The sequence below is a fragment of the Hyaena hyaena genome, unplaced genomic scaffold, assembly GCF_003009895.1.
Source record: "Hyaena hyaena isolate Hyena2069 unplaced genomic scaffold, ASM300989v1 scaffold_1035, whole genome shotgun sequence".
In the NCBI taxonomy this organism is placed as follows: domain Eukaryota; kingdom Metazoa; phylum Chordata; class Mammalia; order Carnivora; family Hyaenidae; genus Hyaena; species Hyaena hyaena.
In genome coordinates this window covers 483,196-503,721 of record NW_024081669.1, presented here as the reverse complement: position 1 = coordinate 503,721, position 20,526 = coordinate 483,196, and the positions used below count along the sequence as shown (strand labels likewise).

Here is a 20,526-nt window from a genome sequence, read left to right as displayed (position 1 = left end):
GTTTTCCAAAATATTTACACCTAGTAGGTGGAAAGGTAGATTTCAGAATCAGAAATTGTCCATTCAGATACTGTACTATTGACTAATACGCTATATAGTACTTCCTCAAGATTGTGATACAGTGTAACCTCTGTTAGTAGAAATGTAGAACAACTTTAGCTTATTGGCTAGTTTTACCTCTCAAAATTCACGTCTTTCTTTTTTTTTTATGTTTACTTGCTTAAAAGAGACAGAGACAGTGTAAGCAGGGGAGGGGCAGAGAGACAGGAAGAATCCCAGTGGGCTCTGCACTGTCAGTGCAAAGCCTGACTCCAGGCTCGAACTTACAATACTGTGAGTCATGTCCTGAGCCAAAATCAAGAGATAGAAGCTTAACCAACTAAGCCACCCAGGCACCCTTAAAAATTCATTTCTTAATAACATGAAATTATGAAAACCAGTGACATGTTTTATTTTTGAGTAGAGTGTAACAAATAGTTATATGCATGTGTACAGCTTGTCTAGACAAAAATATATGGGAGGGGATGCCTGGGTGACTCAGTTGCTTAAGTACCTGACTCAATTTTGGCTCAAGTCATGATCTCACTGTTTGTGAGTTTCAGACCCACATCAGGTTCCTTGATGAGAAAATGGAGGCTGCTTAAGATTCTCTTTCTCCCTCTCTGCCCCTCCCCAATATGCTCTCTCTCAAAGTAAATAAACTTAAAATATATACTTGTGTGTGTGTATGTGTGTATGTATATATATATATATACATATATATGTATATATATAAAAGTATATACATACACTTATATGTATATATATGTATATACATAAAAACAAGCTCTCTATTTCCTTAAGAGTTGAAATTTTTTTTGACTTATAAGCAATTATTACTTGTACTGATACAAACTGTGATCATTATTAAATGTAGAAACTCATTTACATGTTTTAGTTAAACACACTTAATATGTCAGAATTGCACATGAAACAGAGCATACACTTGAAGTAATTTCCTAATAGTTTTCTGAAACCATTTAATAGCCTCTGTCAGGGCTATCATTGTCAGTTGTTGACTTAATTAGATGTTCTAGATGAAGTTTCGATTTCAACACATATGATTTATAATATAATGATCTAAACCTTTTGATGGTTTAAAAATATTGTATTTACCTATGCCATGAAATGTCACGACAGATATTGGAGAAGAACATAGATTAAGTTTCATATTTTCTTTTATTTTGATCTTTCAGATTGCATTTTCACAACACAATACAATCATGGATCTTGTGCAGTTTTTTGTCACCTTCTTCAGGTAATTTGCTTTTACTGACTTTAAATTTATTAAACTTATATTCTGATAATGTTCTGTCAGCCTGTTTGGTAGTTTATCAAATCTTTAAACTTAAAATATCAATGGTGTGTCTTGAATAAATATATATACTTAAATATATAACAGAGCAGAGGAAGCATACTTGAAATGTACTTTTCAAGATTATTTTGCTGTCATACTATATAATTGCTAATGGAATCAGTGGAAGGAAGATAACTTTGTGTTCCTGTCACATAAGTAATGAAAGCCTGCTTTAATTAATGAAATTAACAGTATAGTCATATATTGATTAGGTATATGTCATACAGTTAATTCAGTTCTTTGTCAGGTAATTATCATATGTGCTTAGCTACATGCTAAAAATCTGTAGGGAATACAGTTTCTGTCCTCAGTGAGCTTCTAATGTGGAAATACTAAATACCACTTTGAATAGAGCATCATCCATAAAACATTAGTTATTTGAGGTATTAACAGTAAGTTCATAAAAAAGTTTCCATAATTAAACAAGTTTGAAAATATGGCTCTTTTAGTTTGTTTTTAACTGACATTACTTCTACCGACATTGTGAGAGGTCCCCCCCCCCCCTTAGAGCTTTTAATGTGCTAATTTCCAATGTATCTTGCTAAAAGAGAAGGTATAGTTTATAGCATTTCTCCAAACATGAAAACTCTTTTCAGGGAACATCTATTATTAATTCCATGGGATGTAAATAAAGAAACGTTGGATTGGGAGAAGAATGGAGTCAGTGATAGGATGTCTATGTTATGACATCTTAGATCTCTGGAGAGGAAGGGATATTATACTTGTTAATATGATTATTATATGTATGTACTGGTTGTGCTGGAGCACTGGGTGCCTCCATGCAAATTAGACAATTTGGGCAGACCTAGCCCTACATTATGGCATACAACTTTACAGAGTGCAGTGTGAATTTTGACTCTACTCACCAAGTTGGCTGGGCTGCCTTATACAGTGAAGAAACCTGTACAACCCAATCCTTGACATGGCTGATATGCTAAGCACTTTCTTAGCCGCCAGCATAACCATTATTGGTTATCTTGTTCAGACACCACTACAATACTTGAATTCCTAAAGCCTTCCCCACAGCGAAGGGCCAGATAGTAAATATTTCAGGATTTGTGGGCTGTACTATCTCTGTTGCATATACGCCAATGTGCTGCTGTGGTATTAAACCAACATAGCCAATAAGGAAACAAATGGGAGTGGCTCTGTTCCAATCAACCTTTATTACAAAAACAGCTGGTGGGCTGGATTCTGCCTGTGGACATAATTTGCCCAACCCCTCATCTAGCTTATGCCCGAATGCCTTTAATGAAAGAATTCATCATCTCCTGAGATAGCATTTTCTATCTTCAGATAACTAATTGTTCTTTGTAATTGAGATGAAATCTGTCTCCTCATAATACCACTTCTCATTCATCCATATGGTCCAACGCATAGCAAGTCTAATCTCTCATTGCCATTTATAGCCCTTCAGTTTTCTAAACTCTTTTTTCCAATTTCCATATTCCCTATTTATTCACTTCTGTTGTCAAAACCTTTGCCACGTCGGTCACTTTACCCTGAAAACAATCATGTTTGTCTATGTTCCTTTAAAAGTTGTAATTTCCAGAATTTAACAGTGTAAACATATTTATCACTAACATGTGTGCCTACTTTAAATTTTCCCCTTGAAAAGTGAAATAAGGAAACATCTTAAATATATTTAATGTTTTAGGACTTTGTATTTCTGAGTATAAATGGATTTTAGGGCTATTTAACTAAGTTACAGTGTGTTTTGGGAAAGTATTAGAAGTTATAATCGAACAAGCATTATTTAATGCATCAAAATAAAACTTTTTTGATGCAGAAGGGCATGGATAGAAATATACTGAAAAGTTCAGCTCTGTATAAAAATTCAGAAAGTTGAATATATATGTAAATTATTTAAATGTTTACGGTTTTATTTTAAGCTTTTGAATTTGTATGCATATTTAAGTTCAATAGTCTTTTTATTAAGTAAAATAAAGCTGGTGTTAACGTGTACCATGTCTTAGAGATGATCCTATTTATTATGTTGTCATCATGGGCAAAGTGAAATAAAATATTCTAACTGTTGTGTGAGATAAAATGTATTTGACGTGTTTTTTTGTCATTTAAATTTCTTTCAGTAGTGAAATGTAAATTAGTTTTAAAATTATCTCATTGTTCAGAAAAACATGGACAGAATATTTTAATGTGTTTTTTTTTTTTTTTAATCCACTGCTAAATTTTACAAGAGAGCTTTCAACAGGTCAGCATTTCTAGACAGTCTTCAGTCAGGCCCCTGTTATTGCTATTGCTGTTTCTAACTGAGTTACTGAATTTGCAGAGGTGAATGTGCCAGCTTTTTGGTTTAGCCATGGTTTGATGAAGGCCAGTTCACAAACTCTTTCAGTATTTACCTCTATAGTGGGCATAATTCTGATGGTAAGTATGATGGGGCAAGTACTAGGGAGATCATTTATAGGCATAGCCTGGCTCTGATCTTAGCTTTCTATACTATCCTAAGGAGGTCTTACTTAGTAGGTGGAAATCTCAGTCCTTTCTTATATAGAATTAAAGGGTTTTGTTGTTGTTGTGAGAGTCTGTAGTATAATATGGTTTATTAAATATAGTTTATTAAATATACTTTATTAAAAATAAATGTCTTTTTTTTCTGGTATATAAAATGGAAAAGTAAGTCTGTGTGAATCTGAAAATTCTAAATTATTTATTGTAAAAGGAGGTAAGCCTTATAAATTCAATGGAGATTTAGTAGGAACTACTTCCAGAATTTATCTTTTTTTTTTAATGTTTTTTATTTATTTCTGAGAGAGAGACAGTGTGAGCAGGGCAGGGTCAGAGAGAGAGGGAGATATAGAATCTGAAACAGGCTCCAGGCTCTGAGCTGGCTGTCAGCACAGAGCTCGATGCGGGGCTCGAACCCACGAACCTTGAGATCATGACCTGAGCCAAAGTTTCGGACGCTTAACCGACTGAGCCACCCAGGCACCCCCCCCAGAATTTATCTTATATTAGGATTATTGCTTCCTTTTCTCTGTGAATTTTGCCTCTTTTTTCCATTTCATTTTTTTCTTGAGAACCCATGCAAAAGCTCTGACAGTGTTGGAAGTCCTTTTAAAAACCACATTTCATGGCTGTGTTCCATTGTTTTCTTGTTTTCTAATTCATTATTTGCGTTGTTTCCTGCTTTTATTTCTTCTACTTTTTTGGAGTTGCTGTATTATTTTTTCAAATTTTTTATTTGAACATGTAATCAAGCTTCTTAGTTTCTAGTTATAAGGCTCTGGTATATGTAGCTAGGTGTGTTAAAATTCCATTGTTAAAAATTCCTGTTTCAGCTGCGTTCCGTGAAGTTTTTTTATTATCCTGCAATTCAAAATATTTTCTAATTTCTTTTATGTTTTCCACATGAGTTATTTAGAAGTCTGTCTTTGAATTTCCAAATGTGTAGGATTTTGTCAATGCGTCTTTTTTATTGGCTTTTCTTCAGTCAGTGAAAGACCTTTATGATACTTCTATATTTCTTAAAATTTTTTCTGTTGTCAAAGATATGATCGACATTTGTAAATGTTCTGCTTGCTTGGTAATAATGAGGTTTCTCAGATCATTGGAATCAGTATTTTATAGATACCCATTAGAATAAAACTTGTTGTTTTTACCGTATGTTCTTCTTCAGTGTCCATGTTCCATGTTCACAGTATCATGTGAGATTTATTACTATTTCACTCTATTACTTTTACATATTTATCAACTTAGTCTTCATAGTTTTTCATTTTAATATTATGGTTTTAGGGGAAATAATTTAGAATCAATAAATTTTTCTTATGGATTACTGTGTTTTTCCCTCAATTTTTAAATTAGGATAAAATACACATAACATAAAATTTGCCATTTAACCATTTTTAAGTGATCAGTTTAGTGATAGTAAGCACATTCATATTATTAGGCAGCTATCAGCATTAACCATCCCAGAACTCTTTTTATCTTACAAAACTGAAACTCTATGCCATTAAATAATAATTTCCTATCTCCTTTCCTTCAGCCCCTGACATTTATCATTTATCCTTCTTTCTCTGTGATTTTTGACTACTCTAGTACATTATATAAGTCCTATCATGTAGTACTTATTCTTCTGTGACTGGCTTATTTTCTCTTAGCATAATGTTCTCAAGATTCATCCCTGTGGTAACATATATCAGAATTTCCTTCCCTTCCTAGGCTGAATAATATTCCATTATATGTATATACCATGTTTTCTTTATCCATTCATCTTTTCATGAACACTTGAGTTGTATCTCTTTTAGCTATTGTGAATAAAGCTGCTATGAACATAAGTGCACAAATATGTGCTCTACACCTTGCTTTCTGTTCCTTTATGTATATACCTGAAAGTGGAATTGCTAGGGTAATTCTGTTTTTTAATTTTTTGAGGAGTTTTCCTACTGTTTTCCACAGCAGTTATACCATTTTAAAATCTTACGAACACTGCACAGGTGTTCCAATTCTTCTCTATCCTTACCAGCACTTGTCAATTTTTTTGTTTGTTTCTGTTTTGATGGTAGCTATCCTAATGAGTGTGAGGTAGTATCTTACTGTGGTTTTGATTTGCATTTCCCTAACAATTAGTGATGTTTAGCATATTTTCTTGCTATTTGTATATCTTTGTAACAATATCTATTCAAATCTTTTGCCCATTTTTGAATTAAGTTCTTTTTTGTTTGTTTTGTTGTTTATTTGTTGAACGGTGGGAGCTCTCTTTATACATCCTGAATATTAATTGCTGATAATTAATATGATATATGATTTTCAATTATTTCCTCACACTAAGTATCTTGCTTTTTACTCTATTGATAGTGTCCATTGGTGAATAGAAGTTGTTATTATGAAGTCCATTTTGTCTCTTTTTTCTATTGTTGCCTATGCCTTTGGTGTCATATCCAATCATTTCGAAACCAATGTATTACGAGCTTTTGGCCTGTATTTTCTTCTCAGAGTTTTATAGTTTTAGCTATTGTGTTTAAGTCATTGATCCATTTTGCATTCATTTTTTTGTGTGGTATTAGGTAAGGATCTAATTTTATTCTTTTGCATTTGATTTCAGTACAGTTTTCTCAGCATCATTTGTTGAAAAGATTATTCCATCTTCATTGAATGGTCTCTGTACTACACAAGAGTATTTGATCTTATATGTGAAGGTTTATTTCTGGGCTTTTTATTGTACTGCACTGGCCTATATGTCTATGTTTATGCCAGTGCCACACTGTTTTGATTATTAAGGTTTCGTACTAAGTTTTGAAATCAAGAAGTTTGAGTCCTCCCACTTTGTTCTTTTTTCAAGATGTGTTTCTTTTTTTGTTGTCTTTGGTATTTAGGGTCCTTGAAGTTCCATATGAATTTTAGGATGAATTTTTCATTTCTGGGGAAAAAAACTGTTGGGATTTTGATAGGGATTGTATTGTATGTGTAGATTGCTTTGGATAGTATCAGCATCTTGACGGTATTGAGTCTTCAAATCCATGAACATGAAATGTCTTTCCATTTACTTGTCTTTAATTTATTTTTAACAATATTTTGTAGTTTTTATTGTACAGGTCTTTCACTTCCTTGGTTAATTCCCAAGTATTTCATCCTTTTTGATGGTATTGTAAGTGGAGGTGTTCGGTTAATTTCTTTTCAGAAATTAGTGTATAGAAATGCAACAGATTTTTATGTGTTGACTTTGTGTCCTGCTACTTTGCTGCATGTGTTTATTAATTCTAAGTTTCTGTGTTTGTGGAATTTTTAGGGTTTTCTATATATAAGGTCATATTATTTGCAAACAGATATAATTTTACTTCTTTTCCAATTTGGATGCCTTTTATTTCTTTTTCTTCCTAACTGCTCTAAGACTTCTGCTACCACATTGAATAGAAGTGGTAAAAACAGGTATCTTCTTCCTGATTTTAGAGGAAAAGCTTTTAATCTTTCACCACTGAGTATGATGTAGAAGCTGCAGTAAATTATCTAGAAGATCTAGCTAAGATAGTTAACAAAAATGGTTACCCTACCCAGATTTTCAGTGTAGATGAAACAGCCTTATATTGGAAGAAGATGCCATCTAGGACTTTAATAGCTGGAAAGGATAAGTAAATCAGTGACTGGCTTCAGAGATTCAAAGCTGACTCTCTTGTTAAGGCTAATACAGCTAGTTACTTTAAGTTGAAGGTCGTAAACACACATCTTTTTTTTTTTTTTTTAATCTCCCACTTATTTCAACTGTAAAGTCTAGATAAAATGTATGGGCTGCTATTTAATAATTCTGAAAACTAAGTATCAGCAGGAAGATCAGAGGAGACCAGAATTCTAAGTGCCCCTGAACTGTTTGGGAATTTACTATTATTTTCCTTTGGCATCCCCCGGACTTAAACCTAAATGCAGACTGAAAACTGAGAGTGACTCCTGAGGTCTAGACAAGAAACATCCTGGAAATATCTCCTAGTTCTTAGTTATGGCATAGAAAAGGAAACTCTTTTAAATTTGTTTATTTATTTTGAGGGGGGGTGATGGAGGGACAGGGAGAGGAGAAAGAGGGTCCCAAGCAGGTTCTGCACTGATAGTGAAGAGCCCAGTATGGGGCTCAAACCCACGAACTTCAAGATTACAACCTGAGCTGAAGTCAAGAGTCTGATGCTTAGGGATGGAGCCATCCAGGCACCCTTGTGCAGAAAACTCTTAAAGCTCAGAGTGAGTAGTGGACAACCCTCTTCCATTTTTTCTCATTTTCCTTAATTCACACATCCCCGATCCCAAGCAGTCCTGCAGCAGTAACATTGGCTGCAGCAAAAATGGCTAAGAATGAGAAGCTGGAAGAGCCAAATTTCTGAAAGAGGTGCAACTTCCTTAATATAAGGTAGAGTTGTGGTTACAAGAGGGCAAGGCAAACTCCATTGCTTTTTCCTTTTCTCTGTCCTCCTAGCATAGAATGTGACACAGTCATGAAAGTGGGCAGTTTCAGTGCAGAGGATGAAAAGTGGAGCCCAGGGAAGCTGAAGGGATCTGGGAAATAACAGAAAGAAGAAAAAAAAAAAAAAAAAGCCATCCATTAAGTTGCTTATGAACTTCTGGGACTTATGAGGATCTGATCCTAGTTAGCATAACAGAGAATCCAAGACTGAGCTGGTGGTTAGAACTGGGCTGAAGCCTCAGACTGAACCTCAAGAACAGACTCAAATTGCACTGAAAATGCTTTGGGGCTTCCAGTCCTTTGTAACCACAGCCTGCAGAAGGCTGATGCAAAGTATTATAGGGAGTATCAACATTCCCTGTAGAATGTAAGCCAGACCCCAGTCCTGCACCAAGTAGAGAGGACTTAACAGAAGTGACCATCCTTAAGTTTTGTTAGCAAGTCAAGGGATGCCAGTGTTTATTGCTCAGCCTAATTTTTATCAGGGAATACAAATTAAAACTACAGTATAACTCTCCTTGCCATATGGCTATTACAGTGGCTAAAACAAACAAACAGAAAACAAAATAAAATAAAATAAAACAAAAACAAGAAGAGGAGAGGATATTGGAACTCTCTACACTTCTGATAGTCTAGAACCTGGAGCAACAACTTTGAAAACAAGTTGACATTATATTCTAAAGTTTAATTTATATAGACTGTGTGATCCAACAATTCTGTTCCTTCAAAAGCCATGTAAAAGTAGTTATAGCAGTATGTGTTAAATAGCCAAAACCTTAGGATATCCCAAATATCCCCCCCAAAAAATGGAATGGAGAATATAACCATATAATAGAAAACATATAGGGTAATAGAAAACAATAAACTAATCCTACAAGAACAATATAGATGTCACACAAACAATAGTGTTGAACAAAAGCCAGAAACAAAAGAATAAATTTTGCAGGGTTTCATTTGTATGTAGTTCAGAAATAGGTAGAACCAAACTATGGTATTAAAAATCAGCATGATAGCTACCTTTGAGGAGGAAGGAATGGATAAATTGCTATTTCTTTATTGGGGTGTTGGTTACATGGGTATATTATCTTTGTGATAATTCATTGAGCTGTGTACTTGTGATATTTCTGTGTGTCTTATGCATTGATGTTCTGGAAAAGTTTTTTAAAAAGAGCATTTCCTACATTTAAAATATTAAGGAAATTATGTAATTAAAACATTTACCCACATATGTTTTCACTCATGTGTGGATCTTGAGAAACTTAACAGAAGATCATGGGGGAAGAGAAGGGGAAAGAATAGTTATAAACAGGGACGGAGGGAGACAAACCATAAGAGACTTAAATAGAACAAACTGAGAATGGAGGGGGTGAAGAAGAGAGGAAAAATGGGTGATGGGCGTTAAGGAGGGCATTTGTTGGGATGAACACTGGGTGTTGTATGTAAGCCAATAAATTATGTTAAAAATAAATAAATAAAATGATGTTTATTAGAAAAAAAACAATTTACCATAACTACGTGATTTCAGAAAGGTATGCTTTAAATGAAATTTGAGTGTAGAGCATTGTATACATTGACTATTAATCATTTTTGGTGTAAGTTTGGAAGGTTAAGATATTATCCAGGTAGGTTATTTGTAACAGAGGAGTTAACCAGGAAGATCTGTCTTCCTTACTAGATGCTGTTTCTCTCTACTGTATGTAAACTATTTCAAGGAAGGATTTATCAAAGATGCTTTGTAAATTTGTAAGTCTGTTAGCAGTTTGAAGGAGGTTCATTTGGGTATTTTCTTATGAATTTTGCATAAATGATATCTGAAATAGATTTTATGGATTATTTCTGAGCCTTCATTTAACTCCTTCCATATGGGTATACAGCAATGATTTTGAGTGGGACTGATCCCTCACTAGCTTCAGGGGTGGGCTAAAGCCAGTTCATGCAGAGCCTTCAATAGCCAAAGGATAGGTGAAGAGAAGGCATGTGTAATGGTATGCGATGTGAGTTCTGGAATTCCTGCATCCATTTTTGTTCCTAAGAGGGAAATGAGTCTGAGGACGGAGCTGATGCACAATAGTGTGTATACTTCAGAGAATCAGAGAGCAAGGTAGCCCGGGTGCCGATCAGTCCAAACCTGGCAGTTACTCTTCCTTTTGACCTTGGGGAGTGTCTTAGTCTGATTGGGTGCCATACCATAGACAGAATGGCTTTAACAACGGAAAATCTTTAATCTTACCATCCTGCCTATTGGGAAGTCCAAGATTTGAGTGCTAGCATTGTTGGTTTCTGGTGTGAGAATTTTTGGTTTGCAGATGGCTGCCTTCTTGGTGTGTTCTCATCGCTTTTCCTCGTTGCAAGGAGATGGAGAGAAAGTGCCAGCTCTCTGGGGTCTCTTTTTATAAGGACACTATTTCTGTTGGTTCAGGATTCCACCCTAATGACCTCATTTAACCTTAATTACAACCCAAGGTCCCTATTTTCAAATATAATCACATTCAGGTGTAGGGTTTCAACATATGAATTTGGAAGAGTACTATTCATCCATTATATTCTGTCTGTGACCTCCCACAGTCCTGTCCTCTTTGCATGTGAAATACAGCCACTCCATCCCAACAGTCTCAAAAGGCTTAACTCGTTCCTGCATCGGCTCTAAAGTTTTAAAGTCTGAAGTCTCATCTAAATAACATCCAAATCAGATATGAGTGGGATTTAGGATACAGTTCATCCTGAGGCAACATTTTCTCTATCTGAAAGCAGGCAACTTACATGATTCCAAAATACCGTGGTGGGGCAGGCATTCTCAACTCATAAGGGAGATATCTGAAGAAGAAAGGGGCAACTGGTCCCAAGCAAGTCTAAAACCTAGCAAAGAAAATCCCATCAAATTTTAAAGATTTGAGAGTAGTTCCCTTGGGTTCAGTGTCATACCTCCAGACCCACTTGGGTGACAGCATCACCACACAGCTGTACGGAGTGGCCCTGCCTTCGTAGCGTTGTGAGGTGGCCCTGACACTCAGCACTTAGCTTCAGCTTTGTCCCCAAGACCTAGATGGTGGCATCTTGATCCCCACAGAGGTTCCACCCTTGAAAACTGAGGAGCAACCAGTCTTGCCCTGATGATCTCTTAACTTCAGGATTACTCGCTTTTCTTAAAGGATAAAGCATATTCCCAACTGAATAGCTCCATGGTCCCAATCTGTGGAATCCAAGAAGCCTGACACCCTTCTTTCATTCCCTTTTGTTTTCTTTGTCCCCGTTAGGTCAAACTCACAGAGTCCCTGCTGGGATAATCTCATCTCTATTCCTGGTTCTGCTGAGATGGCCAGTTAAGTCCCTGTGTCCTACTCAAGATCACTTCTTTATGAATGGTTGCTCAGCCACACCCTTCTGTTATCTTCAGACATGATTTTTCAGATTTTGCAAAAAAAATCTGGATTAGGCTGAGAATTTTCCAAACCTCCAAGTTCTTGGTTCCTTTTTTTCTAGATAGTTCCTTCCTCAACTCCTCTCTCTTCTTGTATTTAGCTATAAGCAGTGAGAAGATCCAGAACTTTGAAAGCTGTCTTCAGTACTTTGCTTAAAAATATTCTCTGCTAATATCCAATTTTATTACTTGTAAATTCTACCTTCCACAAAACACTGGAACACAATTCAACTAAGTTCTTTGCCATTTTATAACAAGGATGGCTTTTCCCCCCGTTCCTATTAACATGTTGCTTATTTCCATCTGAGACTTCACCAGAATGCTCTTTAACATCCATATGTATGTCCGTCAACATTCTGTTCATGATCATTTACACATTATTTAAGAAGAGAGACCTTCCGTCAAGCTGTACTTGATTCTTTCTCAGCTCTCACCAAAATCACCTTTAACATCCATTTCTTGAAGACCAACAGTCTCTTCAAGAAACTGAAGTCTTCTTTTGCATGCTCCTCAAATTTCTACCCACTGCTCAGTTCCAAGGCTGCTTCCGCATTTATAGACATTGGTTACAAGCAGCACCCACTTCTTGGTACCCAAATCTGCCTCTGCTCATGCTACCATACAGAATACACTGACTAGTGACTTAGACCGCAGAAATTTATTAGAGTCCTGGAGGCTGAGGGGTCCAAGATCAGGGTGCCGGTGTAGTTGGTTTCTGACGTAGACTTCCTCTTGGTGTACCAATGGCTACTTTCTCACTGTATGCTCATATGACCTTTCTTTGGTGTGTGCACAATGGAAGAAGAGGGAGAGGGAGGCTGGGGGGGGGGGGTAAGAAAGAGGGAGAGAGGGCAGGGAAGAGAGAAAGATAAAAGGAAAAGAGAAGAAAAGAAAAAAACAGAAAAGGAAAGAGCAAGCTCTCTGGGTCTCTTCTTATAAGAGCATGAATTCTGGAATGCCTGGGTGGCTCAGTTGGTTGAACATCCAACTCGATTTCAGCTTAGGTCATGATCACAGTTTGCAGGTTCAAGCCCTGTGTGGGGCTCTGCACTAACAGCAAGGAACATACATTGGATTTCTCTCTCCCTCTGTCTCTGCCCCTCCCTGGCTTGCTCTCTCTCTTTCTTTAAAAACATAAATAAATAAACATTATATTTTTTTTTAGTTTAAAGAAAATTAAAAAAAAAAACAAAAAAAACAGAACACTAATCCTGTCGGATCAGGACCCCACCCCAATGACCTCATTTAACCTGATTACCTCCTAAATTACCTATCTCTAAATATAAGCACATTAGATGTTGGGCTTCATTATAGGTATTTGGGGAGAACACTTTTCATAGCAAGAAATATAAAATCCATTTAGTCCGAATATTGTTTACACTATTTTGTGTTAGATTTCTGTCTCTTGCCTTTGAAATCATCTTAACTGACAATGCTTCCTGAGATATAATTAACTCTTGCTTAACAATCCTCAGAAAATTTGGACCAATCTATTGCAATGAACATATTGCTTTTCCACTTTTACCCACTAGACCTTGTTGATTTTTCATCTGTGTCAATCTAATAACTAAAACAAATTTTTTTTTAAAAAAATACGGAGTTTTTATTGCATTCTAAGTTAGCAATTTACTTTGTTAATATTTTAGATGATAAGAAAAAAACATCCTTCAAGTGTTAGAAAAGTATTTTTAAAACCCTTGAAAGATATTTTCTGGAATAACAGTTATTAGGAAGTAAATTACTTTTTAAAATAATATGTTTCTGTATTTCAACACAATTCCCTAGTTTGTAACATTTTTCAGTAGAATAAAAGATTAATATGCCCAGACCATCTTTTAAAATATGTATTTAAGACTTGAATTTTATGATCAATTAGCCTCAAATTGCTATAAAATAGTGACAATATTATCTCTCTTTGCATTTGGCCAACTAGATTACCACCAGAGGATATTTCTTTGTCACTAGAAACCTGCTTTACAATATAACCTTATACCACACTGTGTTACATTTATTGAATTCTTTTTAATTTTCACTAAATGAGAATACCTAATGAGTTCCATGGTTTTTCATATTAAGAATACTTTCCATAATGACCATTTTATGAAGGTTAAAATCAAATTATTGAAATATCTCTCCCTAAGTTTCTGTGCTTCTCTTCTTTTATCCCTGTAGCTCATGTACTTGCTTTTTAATATTTCTTTTCATTTTTTTTTTTCTATTTCCATTTGGAGGATTGTACTAAAGGGTGTTCAACCTTTCAGATCTTCTGGCATTATTATACAGCAGACTTTATTAAGAAATGAAAGCCCAATTATTCCTGTGTGCTCCCCCACCCATATCTATACTAAGAAGCAATATGAACTATTGTATAATATGAAAGAAAAAAGAAGATATGAAAGAAAGCAGTGAGACTAGTTTTTCTCTGACCAGAGTGCCACATAGTAGATTAAAGGATGCTCATACTTGATGTTGCCCATTAAGACCTGTGAGTTAAGAAATATATTAGGGAACAGCTAATTAGAACAGATAAGCCCAGAAATCCTAGTCGCTACTTAATAAAAGTTTATTTCTCACTCCCTTAATGTCCATTGGGCAAAAGAGAACCAGTGGGAAGAACAGGGTGCCTGCAGGGCACTGTTCCTTCAAGTAATGAAGACTGATGGGAATTTTGTCACTCTAAAGGTTTCTGGGATTGTCAGTATGGACTAGGATTTTCTGACAGTCACAAAGGAATGAGTTTCAACAACGCTGGATAAATCTGTCAAGTATCTTTGTTTTTTTATAGTCCCTTAAAAAAAGAACTATAACTTACATTTTCAGTTTGGTTTATTAGAAATAAAAAAAGTTGTAAATAGTACCTTGCTATCGGGATTAAAATGCCAAATAGGACATCTGATATCAGAAACAATTATAGATTTTTAAATCAATTGAAGAACCAATCTCATTCATTTAATAAAAACTTAGTGACAACTACTATATGCCATGAACTGAGATATATTTCACTAGGTTTCTAATATTTATGGAGACTATTAAAATTTTATTAAAACTTTATTGATTTTGCCTATTTTTGGCATCATCTTGGTTTCTCTTTACTGTTACTACTAACTTAATATGAATCAACATAGAAAGCATTTGCTGCAAATCCCTAAAGTATATATCTCCTCTTCTGAAGGAGGTGAAATTATAAACAAAATTTTGTACTGCCATTCTGCAGCATTATAAAAATGACACCTTTTATTTGAGTCATGAAATTTTGATCAGAAAGAATTTAGTTTCCTCGTGGGGAAATCTAACAAGTCATCACTGCCTTGAACTGAATCACTATCATGTAGCTATTTTGGGAGAAATATTGTGAATTGTCGATTATTTAATAATAATACATTTTGCACTTGAGTTGTATTTAATTATTAAATGTAAATGAATTTTGGTGTATGTAGTATTGTCTACAGCTGCAGACATTCTGAAGGAAATGGGTGATCAGATTTGTTGCTGGATTCGGTACAGGGATTTCATTTTATTTTATATTTTTTTAATGTTTATTTCTGAGACACAGAGAAGGAGAGATAGAGTGTGAGCAGGGCGGGAGGTGGGGGGCGGGCAAACAGAGAGACACACACAAAGTCCTAAACAGGTTCCAGGCTCTGACCTGTCAAGACAGAATGGGGCTCGAACTCAGAAGCTGCGCCATGAGATTAGGACTTGAGCTAACGTTGGATGCCCACCCTACTGAGCCACCCAGGCTCCACTTGGCACAGGGATTTTAAAGTTGAATGTGTTTTTACATTTTAGCTGAAAAGAAATGGTGAGTCAAAGAAGTTAGGAGAAGGGGAGAACTTGGCAATTTAAGACTTTTGTAACCTAGACAACTTGAAGTCTCCATGTCTCAGCTCTCTTATCTTTTAAATAAGTATGTAACAGTGTACATGGTATATCATGTGTGATTGTGGTAACTAAATAATCCATGTAAAACACATAACATAGTGCTGGGTATATATTACGCAAAAGATGTTCGTGTCTTTTATTATGAACTTTATTCGTGAGTTCAGATTTGGCACAGTATATTGGAGGTGATATATCTCTTCTTTAAAATTCTCAAGTGTATGGCAATGAGAAAGAATGAAATCTGGCCATTTGCAGCAGTGTGGATGGAATTGGAGGGTATTATGCTAAGTGAAATAAGTCAGCTAGAGAAAGACAGATACGATATGTTTTCACTCATATGTGGATCTTCAGAAACATAACAGAAGGCCATGGGGGAGGGTAAGGGGAAAAATAAAGTTACAGAGAGGAAGGGAGGCAAACCATAAGAGACTCTCATATAATGAGAACAAATTAAGTGTTGATGGGGGGAGAGGGGAAGAGGGTGATGGGCATTGAGGAGGGCACTTGTTGGAGTGAGCACTCAATGGAAGAGGGTGTTGTATGGAAACCGATTTGAAAATAATTATATTAGAAAATTCTTAAGTGTAATGGTAGGACTGAAATTTAGATAAATGGATCCTTAGTCTTTACTTTTCACTACTATATTTTAACAGTTACAGTGTTAATCTGGGATACAACAATGGTAATAATTCAGACTAGAATTGGGTTTCATGACACTATTAGCATATTAAGCTGGGAAAATCTTTGTTACGGGGAAGGAGGGTGGCTTGTGTATTGTAGGGTGTTTACCAGCATCCTCCTAGATGTCCACCAAATGGTGAAACCAGTTGTCTCCAGACACTACCAAATATCTTCTGGAGTTGAGAACCAGTGAACTAGAGGGAAACATGTAGGGTCTTCAAATATATAATGAAGTTTTAGGGTATAGAAGAATTGACTGATTCAGTATAACCCAGAAGGCAGAAGCAGCATTGACTGATAAAAGCTAGAAAGAAGTTAATAGAAGAACATTTTTATAGTTTGAGCTAGCTAAAAATACAATGCACTGACTTGTGAGTCAGCAGTTTCTCAACTTTGATGAGTGATTAGGGGCTGGATCACAGAGTTTGCTAGGAATTTCTTTCCTGAGAGGGCATCTGAAATAAATCTATTAGATCACCTTTAATGATAAGATGCTCTCATTTGGGCAGGTATAATGATAAAGGTTTGGAAATCATTCCAGTTAAGGTTATAACTGAGGCCGTGAGGATAACTCAGCTCATTCTCTCTGAGAGTAAGAGAAGGTAACAGCATGCTGTGAACTAGGTTTTAGGGAATGTCCATAATTTAAAAGAGGGAACCTCTTTTTGTCTTTGAAAAACAATAATACAATTTATAACCCCCTAGCAAAACTTATCAAAAAGAAAAAAAGACCCAAATAAATAAAATCACAAATGAGACAGGAGAAATAATAACCAACACCACAAAAATAGAAAAAAACTGTGAGAGGATATTATGAAAAATTAGATGCCAATAAATTGGATAACCTGAAGAAAAAGAATAAATTCCTAGAAACATATAAACTACCAAAACTGAAACATGAAGAGATAGAAAACTTGAACAGACTGATAACCAGCAAAGAAATTGAATTAAATCTCTCCCAACAAACAAAAGTCAGGGCCATATGGCTTCACAGGAAAATTTGACCAAACATTTAAAGAAGAGCTAATACCTATTCTTCTCAAACTATTCCAAAAAATAGAAAAGAAAGGAAAACTTCCAAATTCATTCTCTAAAGCCAGAATTACCCTGATACAAAACCAGACAAAGATTCCACTAAAAAAGAAAATTATAGGCCAATATCTCTGGTGAAATGGATGCAGAAATTCTCAATAAAATGCTAGCAAACCTGGGGCGCCTGGGTGGCTTAGTCGGTTAAGCGTCCGACTTTCGCTTAGGTCATGATCTCGCGGTTCGTGGGTTCGAGCCCCGCGTCGGGCTCTGTGCTGACTGCCAGCTCAGAGCCTGGAGCCTGTTTCAGAGTCTGTGTCTCCCTCTCTCTCTGACCCTGCCCTGCTCACGCTGTCTCTCTCTCTCTGTCTCTTTCCTAGAAATAAATAAAACATTTAAAAAAAAAATGCTAGCAAACCGAATCCAGCTGTATATTAAAAGAATCATTCACCTCTGTGAAGTGGGATTTATTCCTGGGCTGTAAGGGTGGTTCAATATTTGCAAATCAATCAATGTGATACACCACATTGATAAAAGAAAGAAAAGGACCATGTATGATCCTTTCAATATGCAGACAAACATTTCACAAAATACAGCATCCATTCTTGATAAAATCCTTCAACAGAGTAGGGCTAAAGGGGACATACCTCAACATAATAAAGGCCATATATGAAAAGCCCACAGCTAATATCATCCCCAATGTGGAAATATTGAGAGCTCTTCCACTAAGGTCAGGAACAAGACAAGGATGTCCACGGTCACCCCATTTATCCAACATAGTACCGGAAGTCCTAGCCATAGCAGTCAGACAGCAGAAAGAAATAAAAAGCATCCAAATCAACAAGGAAGAATTAAAACTTTCACTATTTGAGATGACATGAGACTGTATGTAGAAAACCCGAAAGACTTCACCAAAAAATTGCCAGAACTGATAAATTCAGTGAAATTGCAGGATACAAAATCAACATACAGAAATCTGTTGTATTTCTGTATACCAGTAATAAAGCAGCAGAAAGAGAATTCAGGGAATTAATCCTATTTACAATTGCATCAAAAACCATATGGTATCTAGAAATAAACCTAACCAAAGAGGTAATAAACCTATACTCTGAAAACTATAAAATACTGATGAAAGAAATTTAAGATGACACAAAGAAATGGAAAAACATTCCATGCTCATGGATTAGAAGAACAAATATTGTTAAAATGGCTAGATTACCCAAAGCAATCTATATGCTTAATGCAATCCCTATCAAAATACAACAGCATCTTCACAAAGTTAGAACAACAATCCTAAAATTTGTATGGAAGCACAAAGACCCCAAATAGCCAAAGCAGCCTTGAAAAGGAAAAGCAAAGCTGTAGGCATCACAGTTCTGGACTTCTAGTTATATTACAAAACTCTAGTATGATCAAGATTGTATGGTATTGCCACAAAAATAGACACATCTATCAATGGAACAGAATAGAAAACCCAAAAATCAACCTGCAACTATATAGTCAATTAGTCTTTGACAAAGGAGGAAAGAATATCTGAAGGAAAAAAAAAAGGAGTCTCTTCAACAAATAGTGTTGGGAAAACTGGACAGCAACATGTAAGAAAATGAAACTGGACCACTCTCATACACAAACACAAATAAAAATTTAAAATGGATGAAAGATCTAAATGTGAGATAGGAAACCATAAAAGTCCTAGAGGACACAAGAGTAACCTCTTTGACATTGGCGATAGCAACTTATTAGATATACCTTCTTAGAAAAGGGAAACAAAAACAAAAATAAACTGTTAGGACTTTATCAAAATAAAAAGCTTCTGTGCTGTGAAAGGAATGAATCAATCAGTAAAACTAAAAGGCAACCTATGGAATGGGAAAAGATATTTGCAAATGACATATCTAAAAAAGAGTTAGTATCTAAAATATATAAAGATCTGATACAACTCAGCACCCCCAAAAAATAATAATCTAATTAAAAATGGGAAGACATAGACATTTTTTCCAAAGAAGATATATATATGGCCAACAGACACATGAAAAGATGTTTAATATTATTATCATCAGGGACATACAAATCAAAACTACAATGAAATATCACCTCATACCAGTCAAGATGGCTAAAATTAACAACACAAGAAATAATAGATGTTAGTGAAGATGTGGAGAAAAGGGAACCCTTTTATGTTGTTGATGGGAATGCAAACTGCAAGTTAAAAATAGAACTGCCCTGTGATCCAGCAATTGTGCTACTAGGTATTTGCCCAAAGAATACAAAAATACTAATTTGAAGGCATATGTGCACCCCAATATTTGTAGCAGCATTATCTACAATAGCCAAATTGTGGAAAAGGCCCAAATTTCCATTGATTAATGATTGGATAAAGAAGATGTATATATATAACCACTTTGAGCAAAGTATCCTCTGGAATGTTGACTATTTTATAAACATTAATAATTATTAATAGTAACAATTTTATTAGATATAAGCCAGATGTCAGATTACAAGGAACTAAATAAGACTAGGTTATGAGGAAATTGACATAGAGGTGACTACCTTGATCACTTAACAAACTAGAAGAAATGATAGGGTCAATAAAATGGGGTCGTTTTATTTTTCGGGAGACATGGGACTTGGGCACTTTTGGAAATTAAAATTAAGATGAAATAGAGTGTATAAATATTAGGGACAAGATAATTACTAAAACGAAAAGGCACCTCAGTGGTTAAAAAATAAGCATCACAGGCTTTTTTCTCTACTTCTTTTTTTATCCACTTTATTTGATACTGGATACCAGATTAGAGAATGGAAATGGAACTAACAACTCTTGTGAGATTGTGTGCTAGATCAGAGTTCCTGACAGATGGGGAGGAGAGAGTCTGAGGCTTACAGAGGTGGATTTGAATTTTGACTCTACCACTTATTTCCTCTGGGACTATCAGTAATTTATTTTGAACTTTCTGAGCATTGGGTTTTTCTTTTTAAAAATAGGAATCATATATTCCATCCAGAAGTGTTCTTATAAAACTAAATCCAAGCATCACTGTGATGTATTTAGCACATTATCAGGAATGTGTTCAGCCCTCAAAGGATATGTGCTAGAATTGCCATTGTTCTCATCATTGAATGGTTTTCTAAGATCTTCTCTTCAAGGGAAACAGGGAGAAAAAATATGGAATTAACAAGAGTAGAAAGTGTTAAGATTTACACAGCTTATGA

At 35.3% G+C, this 20,526-nt stretch overlaps 1 protein-coding gene across 1 annotated transcript in view; it reads left to right on the top strand.

The window, feature by feature from the left end:
- The window catches only part of LOC120223757 (attractin-like protein 1), a 519,004-nt gene that overhangs the window by 110,851 nt on the left and 387,627 nt on the right, over positions 1-20,526 (top strand). The window contains exon 7 of the mRNA XM_039221981.1: positions 1,236-1,297. Within this exon, the coding sequence (XP_039077912.1) occupies positions 1,236-1,297 (62 nt within the window). The remainder of the gene's footprint in view (positions 1-1,235; positions 1,298-20,526) is intronic.